Raw genomic sequence first — 11,400 nt, 5'->3', positions numbered from 1 at the left:
GTCTTTCTCTTTCGATGCCTTCACGGAGTTTTAATTTACTTCAAGCTAGAAGTTTGTGAAGTTTGAATATCCAATCGCACAGCTTCATTTCGTGTACTCTCTTCAGCGCATATCTGAAAGGCCTCGTAAGGCACTCTGAAGTGCACATCAAGCACAATGAAACGGTTTCATGTAAAGAGGGGGAAGAGTACCGTCAGCTGCAAAGCTTTTGCAAAGATAAGGTTAGGCATCAGAACTGCACATTCTGGTCAGTGACAATTCAAATATCCTCAACGCAGCTAACGACTCCTGAAGGAGGAAGCGTCTCGCAATGTTTGCAGACATCGCGTATTTATACCATCCCTGGTCTTATAGCTCTGCGAACGGCAGCAACGAATTCCTTGGACCCGAACATCTGCAGCGATTATGTGCTCGGTGAATTCCTCTTTCAAGACGAACTCGTTCCACTAGCTGCAGCCATTAGGTGGAAATACCTCTTGCTTGTGTGTGCTGCGGAACTGCAGCTGACACTGCTATTTAAGTGGAAAGGCAGATTTTGGATTCCTAACAGGAAAACGTGTTTTCTACACCAATCAAGATGCGCGGGGATAAAACACGGGGGTGCAGCGTACGATTATTCAGTGGCGCTTATCGTGCAAAGGTCTTCTCAGAGTCAGGAAGAATATTGCAGTCAAGAATAGCAGTGAAGGATATTGCGCCAACCACCACTATACGGCTGCCTGCACGCTGGTCAGAAAACTACTATATTTCTAAATATGCAGGAGGATTGCAGTGTGTAACGTGCAGTATGAAAATAAGGTTAAATTCATTCTTTTGTTGCACATCCTGCATTTCACTTCTCGCGGTGCTGCAAAGAATGCGGCGGCTGGTCGTGTTTATAAATGTCACGAGGGCAAATTTAGCTCAGTTCATGTCTTCTCGCTCGTATCATATCGCAGTGATGTTCCATTCCGGGATTTGTTCCTTTATTAAGGAATTTAAAGGGCAAACTTCGGCGAAAATTGGATGTTTAGGGAATGCTGAGAACTTTAAGAGCCGAAATTTTCCAACTTTTTTTTTTCAAATTGACAGAGTTTTCAAGTTCGCGCAGGGAAAAGGCACCTGAAATAGAGTATTCTGGATATAACTGAGGGTACTTTCGGCTATGGTATGAAACTTCACTGTCATAAGGCCCACGCCTGAGCAAATCAACATTAGTTGGCGGGCATGCCAGGATTACTAGTTTGCAAATGTTCTATGTGAGTGAGGGTCACACTCGGTACTAGCGAGTTCCAGACTGTAGGGCTGATAACACGTAATAATCTGACTGATAATTCGTAGGTAAATTACTAAATTTCGAAATTCAACTTCTAGTGCCTTTCTCGACGACGCGGCTTCTTCGATGCCTACAGAAAACGTATACAATTCAAGCTACGCAGCTCCCGGCCACTTACGCTGAAAGGGAAGGGCAGTATTCTACAACTCCACCATACGAACGTAGGTTTCGGCTTCGAGCACATGCTTTCCAGACTAGGACAGTGCCGCAACGCTTCACACATTTATAGCTCATATTTTAAAACTGCGCGAACAAAAACAAGGACCGAGCAAGAACACAGAAACACACACAAGCGCAGACTTCCAGCTTTTATTCGAAACGATTGCCGCAGTCTTTTTATACCCTCTGTGAATACCATCACCACACCCCAACCCATCCGTAACATTTGAAACACGTGCGCTTATCTCCTCTGAATGTCCCAAACATTCCACGATAATGGACAGGCGCCTTAGCTGCACACAAGTGACTCAGAAACACGCGCAAATTTTTACCTCAATAAAACGAAGATCGCGAGCCACGTGCCTTGTCCACGCCGTCGAACACGCCAAGAAGCATAGATAATAACAACGAAAAGAAGACATATGATAAGCATGACATATGATAAGCATGACATATGATAAGCATGACATATGATAAGCATGACACCCAACATGAACATGGTAAAAGGCAATGGAGAGATCACTAAAACCTGAGCAAAAATGCGAACCCAACAGGAACACGGTAAAACTATGAGGCCACTAAATTGGAGCTGAAAAAAATAACGATCTCATTCCTCAATGAACAAAAGCCATCTAAAGCATGAACCAAGTGTAAAGTGAGAACCTATACATAGAAAGCTAAAAGAGGCTTTTGTTCATTGAGGAATGAGATTATTATTTTTTTAGCTCCAATTTAGTGGCCTCCTAGTTGTTTTTCCGTGTTCCTGTTGGGTTCGCATTTTTTGCTCAGGTTTTAGTGATCTCTCCATTGCCTTTTACCATGTTCATGTTGGGTGCCATGCTTATCATATGTCATGCTTTTCATATGTCTTCTTTTCGTTGTTGTTATCTATGCTTCTTGGCGTGTTCGACATGGCGTGGACAAGGCACGTGCCTCGCGATCTTCTTCTTATTGAGGTAAAAATTTGCGCGTGTTTCTGAGTCATTTGTGTGCTGCTAAGGCGCCTGTCCATTATCGTGGAATGTTTGGGACATTCAGAGCAGATAAGCGCACGTGTTCCAAATGTTACGGATGGGCTGGGGTGTGGTGATGGTATCCACAGAGGGTATAAAAAGACAGCGGCAATCGTTTCGAATAAAAGTTGGAAGTCTGCGCTTGTGTGTGTTTCTGTGTTCTTGCTCGGTCCTTGTTTTTGTTCGCGCAGTTTTAAAATATGAACGATTCAGAGCAACTAGCCCGCCAGAAGATACATTTATAGCCTCCTTTATATAATTTTTGATCTAGGTAATAATGAAGAATAGGTTGTGTCCTAACACCACTAACTTAGGAAGTAGGGTGCTGGAGTGTTTAGCGAAGGAAAGCTGCTGCGTTTGCATTGTGTTTCCACTTGTTTAAGTGCAGGCAATACAACACAGCAACAGCTAGAATGCCGCAACAGCAGGCGATGTTTAAGCTCGAAGAGTTTCGTCTAAGTGAACCGCTGTGAGCGCCATGGAGGATCAAGAGAAGTTTGAACCAAAGTTTACCGGAATAAACATCAGGTGAGCAGTCCACATCATGTAACTGTTTCCATTTATTAAAAGCAAGAATAACTAGTGAATCTTTTATTGTTTTTCAATAAGGCCGAATTTCTAGCGCTAAACAACAAGAACACAAGAAACGAAGTGGACAGGACACAGCGCTGCTAACAACTCCACTTTTATTGAAAGAACTATGCTTTTACACAGTAATCATTCTGAACAATAAAAACAAAAAACACCAAGAAAGCTTATATATGAATCTCCTTGATAATCTGGTCCACCTTAGGCATGAAACTGAATGAATTCTTCTTACTTAATTCTAAACTATTTGATCTCTTTTTCTGTGAGCAAAATTGGTTTGCTGACACATGCGTTCCCGGAACTTTCAATTTTGTTAGCCTTAATTATAACCCTTCAGAGGTGCGTTCGAAATCTGCCCGGAAATGATTTTTTTTTCCAAGCGCTAGTTATGGCATTCCAGAATATGCTCAACCATATTGCTTCCTCCTTTCCTTTCCACGTCTCTGGCATGCTCCCTCAGCCTCCCATTGAGACACCTATCCGTCTGGTCTATGTACCGCCCGCCGAAGGCCAACGGAACGGAATACATGTAAAGAGGAAGACGCTTAGCAGACGGAGCAACAGAACCGATGCGCGGCGCGAAGCATAAAACCAGATAGCGGAGTCATCACTTTTCGTAACTGGTGGCACAATTTTGCACTGATTACAGATACAGCAGCACCGGTGTCAACAAGCGCGAAAGCATCGGTGCCCTCCACAGAAACGGTGATCAGATTGGCCGGAGAAAGTCGAGGTCTTGAGCTTGGCGACGAGCACGCAGTTCTTGCCTCCGGAACTGCGGGCACTAGTTTTAGACCCAGCTTGAGGCCCTGCTCAATAAGTTTCGGTCATCGTTTGACTTCTTCAACCACCGTTTGGGCCGCACTTCAGCTGTTACCCATAGGATCGACACTGGCGCCCATACGCCGTTGCGCCAACGCCCATATCGCGTCTCGGCCACCGAACGCCAAGTTATCGACGCCCAGGTAAATGACATGCTACAGAGGGGCGTCATACAACCATCACACAGTCCATGGGCTTCCCCCGTCGTCCTTGTCACCAAAAAAGATGGCTCTATCCGCTTTTGCGTTGACTACCGGCGCCTGAACAAAATTACCCGCAAAGACGTCTACCCGCTACCCCGCACCTCCACCAAGATGTAGCGGCCTTTATTGGCAAGAGATGACTGGTTGTTAAGGCCGGTTAGAGCGGGCAAGGGCAGGTCCGGTCCCGGAACAGTTGATGCTTTTGCCGCGCGTCGGTTCTGCTGCTTCAGCTGCCGATCGTCGTCTTCTCGCCTCGCGCCGCGCATCGGTTCTGTTGCTCCGTCTGCTAAGCGTCTTCCTCTTTACATACATTACTTCTTTATTGCAGGCTACAAAGCGCTGCTAGTGTCGCTTAGAGCAAGCGATGGCCGCGACTTCAGCATTAGCACTCCTGCAGATTCTGGGCAGCTTCTGAGGCGCAGAAAAAAGGACATTAACACCAATCTCTTTTGCCGATTTTCTTCAAGCTGTGCGATACCTCGTGAAAATATGGGATAACCGCAACCTTCTCTGTCCTCTCTTTTTGAACCTAATTCATCTTGCTCGCTGGTAGGTTTTTAGCATGTCCGCGGCAACTGACGTCAACTGGGCAGGGTGGTATCCTGCGCTAGACAGGCGCTGCACCTGGTTGGCGAAGCTGTAACCTACCCTATGTAGGCAGGATTTGTTGAGGCCACTGGTAAAGCACAATTGTACAATTCCTCTCTTGATCAGCTTGAAGTGCGCAGGGTGGAAAGGTAGCACAGGTTTGTTCCATCTCGGCTCGAAGGCATGCCCAATTGTGTTCAATTGTGCCCAATGGTTCAAGGCACATTGAAAACATCAAAATATCTCGCTTACACTGCCGGAAAATATCTGTTGTCACAGTTACTAAAACCAATAAATCATCAACAATTCTGAACACTTTCTGGACGTAAGTACCCTGAAAACAATCATTGACGACTTTGTCACATGCTGATCAAAAGATGTCACTGAGACATGGCGCTAGGCACGAACTGATACATAAGGTCCTTTCTGAAAGACTGTAAAGTTATTCCAGTGCGAATAAGTACACTTCACATACATGGAAAGTAACTCAATGAGTTATTGCACCATGCTTATCAATGCTGTGCCGGACACACTTATCTGAATACTTTCTTTTGGCACAGTATAATATAGATCCTTAATATCCACACAGAACGCTAGCCTACGCCCAGTGTTTTTGCAAATAAGAAAGTCAATAGCATCATTAGAATTTTTCATCCTAAATGAGTCGTCAATTTATAGCACCTTAAACTTCTCTCGTAGACACCGTGCTATAACATGTTGCCAAGGGCCCTGTTCCAAAACAATAACTCTAAAAGGACAGGCATCTTTGTGCGTCTTCGCGCTGGAAACCATTTCTATGGACATTTTTTCTGTTGTTTTTTTTTTCAGAGGAGTGCCGCAGCCCCTCGCGTTTGCCACGCTAGAAATTAGGCAAATCAATACTAACTAGCGTGGAAGAATTTCCTTGCTAAATAAGGCATTTCAGAAAACACCAGAATAATCGAGATTTTTAATGAAGTGCCACCAAGCTGAATTCGCAGTCGCATTTATTCATTCACACTTCGCCCTGCGAACGGCCCATGCATCTTTTCACCGTCCAGCAACGAAATTGAGGCGTCAAGCTCACTCAGCATTGAGTCACACAAGAAACGCTCAGGAAGAAAACTATGCTTAAATCACGATCCCTGACGCGCAACAGCTTGCCCGACGGCGGCGATGTCAGGTACAGAGCGTTTCATCTGGTCATGTGTTGCAGGTAGCTTGAGCCTATTTCCGCTTACAGTGTCCAGAATTTTTCCTATCTTGCTTGCGTCTCGATGGAACCGCGGACCATCTGCACAGAATGGCGCGATCCGAGCAGGAGCGGTTACGAGAATATTCATTTCCTTCGTTTTCCCAACTTGACCTTAATGATTCGTCCTTATATTCCTCCGCGTCGTTCTCAGACAGTTACGCTCCACCTTTAGAGTAACCCTTTTAGTCTTGGAGGCTGGTGTTCGTGCAGGATCCCTCGAAGAGAGACTTCTTGAGAAACACCCCTCTTTGGTTGGTTTATTGGGGTTTAACGTCCCAAAGCGACTCAGGCTATGAGGGACGCCGTAGTGAAGGGCTCCGGAAATTTCGACCACCTGGGGTTCTTTAACGTGCACTGACATTGCACAGTACACGGGCCTCTGGAATGAGGGACGCCGTAGTGAAGGGCTCCGGAAATTTCGACCACCTGGGGTTCTTTAACGTGCACTGACATTGTACAGTACACGGGCCTCTGGAATTTCGCCTCCATCGAAATGCGGCCACCGCGGCCGGGATCGAACCCGCGCCTTTCGGGTCAGCAGCCGAGCGCCGTAACCACTGAGCCACCGCGGCGGGTAGAAAAAACACCCCTCTTTGGGCGTCTTCTCCGTTAATTCTATCAGTAGAACTCCCCCCACCCTCTCTCTCTCTAACACACACACACACACACACACACACGCACGCACACACGCACGCACACAACTCAGGTTTTTCCTCACAGAGTAAAGTTTAATGGACGTCGGAGCAGAACTGCGGGAGACGTTGCGGAAGGCTAGACCATCACGCGTGCTTAAACCATGGCTCCAACTGGAGCATTTTAATTGAGTAATTGTCTTTTTCTCGGCACACTACGACGCAACTCGCTTGTTCGTTGGGTCACACGTCAGACTCAGCTTAAAACGAGTCGAATAATTTGCCCGTTGTATTATCGGGCTCTCTCACGAACTCAGGCGGCAAATCCGGCAAGCAATTCCTGGGTACATTGTCTGCGCAAGCTCGGTCGCTGCTTAATAAGACCAGAAGAAAGGGCGGATATCTGGACTCAAAGAGCACAGAAGGCAGCGCTAACCGCCTTGCGGACCGCCAGACGTATTTTGGCTCTCTTTAGGAGTGGAACGAGAGTCGCTGTCATGCTTTCGCGCAGTCTAATGGTTAGCTGCTCCTACGTGTCTCGAAATCTTATATTTCTCACGTGCCAGGCCTGCTCTAGGAGGTCAGCCCGTTCAAAATATACCGGATGAAAAGAGAATTCGTTAAAGTAAAATTAATTACCTAAAACTCCCCATAGTTCCTTTCTTTCTGTGCATGTGTCGATTTGTGAGAAGAACACAAGCATAAGTTAAACGCTCATTGCATCAATATTAGCGTCTGAAGTTCTCGAAAATAGCGGGCCGAAGACCGTGAAAGCAGTGATGATATAGGCGCAGCCCAATAGCAAGTTCACTTACACACATCATGCCGTAACGAGCTGAGCCGAGAAAACTAAATGCGTTTTTGATGTTTTCTGCTTTCGCTAGCTCACGAATCATCCGCTTGAGGCCGCCGATGTCGCGGCATATAGTACGTCAGCATACACTTGCCCTTCAGTGCAGCTTGCCTTGTATGCCTGCCCAGTCTATCCACCTCTTCCATTAAGGTGCGCTTGAGGTGTCCACCGAGATGTGAGACAGTTACTGCTACATTTCCTTTCCCCAAAAAAACAATTTCCATATCAAAATCGTGATGCAACCATTCGTCGTCTAGCGTTCTGGGTGGTCTCATACTCGCGTTTGTGTGTGTGGGTGGGTATAAGTGCACCCAGCGACAGTAATGCTCTCGAATTCCCACACGTAAGCAGTCTTAGCGTGTTTGCAGAATTTATTTTCACTTGATCAACGCACATGCAGATGATGGATGGCCCCGTTGCGGCAAATGCTTCCTCGTGAACACTCCTTGAACATGATTGCTTGCACGCAGGCGTCGTCCGCGTTTCATCCTCTTTTTCTTAAAATGCACGTCAAGGGTTTCAGTGCGCTAAAATTCCCAGAAAATCGCCCGCGTTGCCATTCCCGCAACGGTGTCAGTGCGAGTCTACTATGCGGCCAGGCTGGCGCTGGAAGAGCCGCGAGGAAGCGCTGCTGGCCATCAGGGCATCCAATATCATATTCTGTAACGAAGAAAAACCGGAAAACACACAGGAAGGAGGCAGGCGACAACACAAGGCGGTACGCAGCGCCCGCGGTGGCTCAGTGGTTACGGCGCTCATCGGCTGACCCGAACGACGCGGGTTCGATACCGGCCGCGGCGGTCGAATTTCGATGTCGGCGAAATTCTAGAGCTCCGTGCCACTGTGCGATGTCAGTGCACGTTAAAAAACCCCAGGTGGTCGAAATTTCCGGAGCCCTTCACTACGGCGTCCCTCATAGCCTGAGTCGCTTTGGAACGGTAAAACCCCCAGAAACCCGTAAACAAGGCAGTACAGTCAAACAATATAAATTTCAACGGCGCGAAGGACACGATCAAAGGAAATACAAGGAGGATAGGAAGAGCACCTACTACCAACGGAGTTTATTTGGCTGCAGGCTGGCCGTTGTTTCAATGAGAGAGCGAGCGAATACCAACGCTCAATAAAAAACAATGCAAGGGGAGCCTTCCAGATCGCTGCAAAGATTGTGAAGGCTGCAAACCAGTGCTTGAAGAGCCAAAGTTTATCGGCAAAGGCAAGGAGCGAGTCGAAATGGAAATAATAGAGGTTTATGATATACAGAAAACGGGGCCTACGTGCATCAGCACTTCGTCGGTCAGACTCTGCGACCAGGAACTGTGTTTTAGAGCGCAGCTCTTTGGCGTCCGTTCCTGGGTTTCGCGTCGGCGTCGGCCTCGTAACCAGCTCCGCCCCCCTTTCATCCCCCCAGCGCTATCGGCGTCAGCGGCATCAGTCAGTCGCTGCTATCTCTTCCCTCCTCCCTTTATAGTGTTGTCCGCTTGCTGCGCGCGCTTCTGCCCCCATCGTTTGCCGCTGGGTGTACACGCCGCCCCCCTCCCCCCTCTTCCTGCGAGTCTCCGGTTGTCAAAGCGCCGGCTCGAACTTAATTCCTTTCTTCGCTCCTCCTCCAATGCAACCCCTGTGCGGTGGCAATCAGAGAGCCAGATCGGTGGCGGCGGATCTGTATATGTGCACCGCCCGAGCCGAAATTGCGAATACGTGTGAAAAATAAAAAAAAAAATCTGTGATAGCGCATACATGTGTTGCTCGATTTCTTTGCCTCAATCTATCGGAAAGGTGAAACAGCTTATTTGCTGCGCTCAAATTTCGCATTAGGAAGTAACGTAATCGTCGGTAATTTTTTTTTTTAAGGACACGTGTAAACTGTGATAATCAGTAATTATGACGATTCTGCTTTTTTTTCTGGTTCGTTTATTCTGGCTGTGATAATGTAACGGCGCGTGAAAAAGACTACGTTTTCTGCAATAAATTGAATTGATAATAGACACTCTTTCTGTCCCCGAATTTCCTGTGATCGTGTTCTTCGCACCGTTCATATTAGTAGCATGAACAAACTAGCCCTACTGATCATTACAGTACCGCCTTTTGTTGTCGCCTTCCTGTGTTTTTGCGGTTTTTCGCCGTTGTAATGTTTTCCTAGCTGGCCTACAACTGCACCCTCCTAAATCAGTGAGTAATTTCGGCTGTCCAAATGCATCGAAGGGTCGTGCATCGGCCGCCTCTCTCCCGCCTGCTCGAGCCAGAGGGAAAGAATCAGAGGAGTGCTTATGGGAACAGCTTTCATAAGGAACCTCCTCTGCGCATGCGCGGCCGCCGTCTAGTGTCGGAGACACGAAGCGGCTTTTTTATGGCTCTTTTTTTGCGTGCACCTCGGCGCTTTTTCGGCTATGCCGCCGGTCAAGTGCTTCTCTTGGTTCTGCGTGCTTTTGCGGTGCAAAAACCTCAGCACAGCCTCGCTTAACTGGGACCTTTGATATAGGGTGGAGCTATTGGATGGGGGCATAGGGAAATAGAGGGGCGCCAGTGCGCAGGCGCACGACAATAACGTCCCTCCCTCCGGTTATTGTCCTGCGCCTGCGCTCTGGCGCCCCGCTCTTCCCCTATGCCCCTAATCGATAGCGTCGCACTATGCTAAAATCCTCTATTGCTGGCGGCACAAGCAACACGATAAAGTTGATGTGGACCACAGCACGCTGTTTGAGGAAAACCACATCGGCTGCTGCCAGTGGAACGCGTGATCTCAGTGCTATGTTGTATGTACAATCTTTGGCAAAAGTAACCAGGCTGCATGGTTTACTTCTAGCTTGTAGAGTGGAGCCCTTGTGGCTTTCTTAAAGATCGACAGGGGTTGGAAGGTAAGAAGACCCCCAGTCCTTGCCTTTAACGACCATTTGAGCTTCAGGGAAGCTGCAAGGGCTCGACGGTAGGAGCTAGAAGCAAACCATGCAGCCTGGTTACTTTTTACAAAGACTGTACGTAGTTTGAACGACAGAGCGTTAAAGACGGCGTCGTCTCGTCTTCGTGGTTGAGTAGCGAAACACTGGATTGCTCGAAAAGGTTTGACCTCACACGTGGAGGGGCTATATTGAAACGTGATTAGACCATTACATAAATTCTGATTGCAAGGTCGCAACACGACTAAAATGTCATAACGACATTTATATATAAGTGTATAAAGAAAATGACTTGCACCGAAAAAAAAACTGGGGCCATTAGTACGGAATCGAACCCTTGAAGCTTCGATTCCGAGTCCCACACACTCCACATTGCCATGCAGGCGCGTTCGTATGGACGGGTTAAAGCAGGGTTTTGTCTGCCTGTCATGTGGCCTCTCACATTGTGGTAGCCTGCGACTGTATACTAACTTGTATGTGTTCGATTAGAGAGGCACTAATTAAGCAAGTAGTGATTAAGCGATTAGCAAAGTGGATGTCGATGATGGGTGAGTATACTCGAACGACTGTATCCTTGTGGTCATGTGGTCTGGTACATTAGCAGAGCACATGATTGGGTGATATAGTAACGAGATCAAGTGGAGTAGCTGACGGGGCCGATTGACGCTCACGCTTTATGCCCTTACAGGGGGCTTTCCATGAGGCATGAGGTGGGTACAGATAATTAATGAAGTACATGTTCTCTAATATATTCGATAAATATAAAAGCTGCAAAACGTAGTTAACTCGTTTTCGACAGGCATCGCGGAGCTGAAACGTTCGCTTCTCCCGTCCGTCGTGAAGCACATGCTTTACCGCTTTCAGTCAGCGCCAGACCTCCGTGGTGATTTAGAGCAACAGGAATTAACGTCTAATCCAGTTCTGATGAGATTAATGTGTCGAATGGGGAAGGAAAGAGTCGGGAAGGCTGGCTGCACAGGAATCCTTCATTTTCAAGCCCGGCAAACCTGTACAAATGCAAAGACGATAGGTCTTTGTCGGAGTAAAAGTTTAGTTCGTGTTTAGCGCTCGTCTCGTTTTCTGTTTCTTCGTTCCAGTC

The 11,400-nt window shown here is 47.4% G+C and overlaps 1 protein-coding gene across 1 annotated transcript in view; it reads right to left on the bottom strand.

The window, feature by feature from the left end:
* Positions 1–4,397: 4,397 nt before the first annotated feature.
* The window catches only part of LOC149356798 (Golgi-associated plant pathogenesis-related protein 1-like), a 137,176-nt gene continuing 130,173 nt past the window's right edge, over positions 4,398–11,400 (bottom strand). Inside the window, exon 6 of the mRNA XM_089584330.1 lies at positions 4,398–5,961. Within this exon, the coding sequence (XP_089440456.1) occupies positions 5,804–5,961 (158 nt within the window). The 3' untranslated portion in view covers positions 4,398–5,803. The remainder of the gene's footprint in view (positions 5,962–11,400) is intronic.

The sequence above is a fragment of the Amblyomma mixtum genome, chromosome 3, assembly GCF_055824585.1.
Source record: "Amblyomma mixtum isolate Tamu chromosome 3, ASM5582458v1, whole genome shotgun sequence".
Classification (NCBI taxonomy): Eukaryota; Metazoa; Arthropoda; class Arachnida; order Ixodida; family Ixodidae; genus Amblyomma; species Amblyomma mixtum.
The sequence above is the reverse complement of the archived record's forward strand: the minus strand, read 5'-3'. Positions and strand labels throughout refer to the sequence as shown.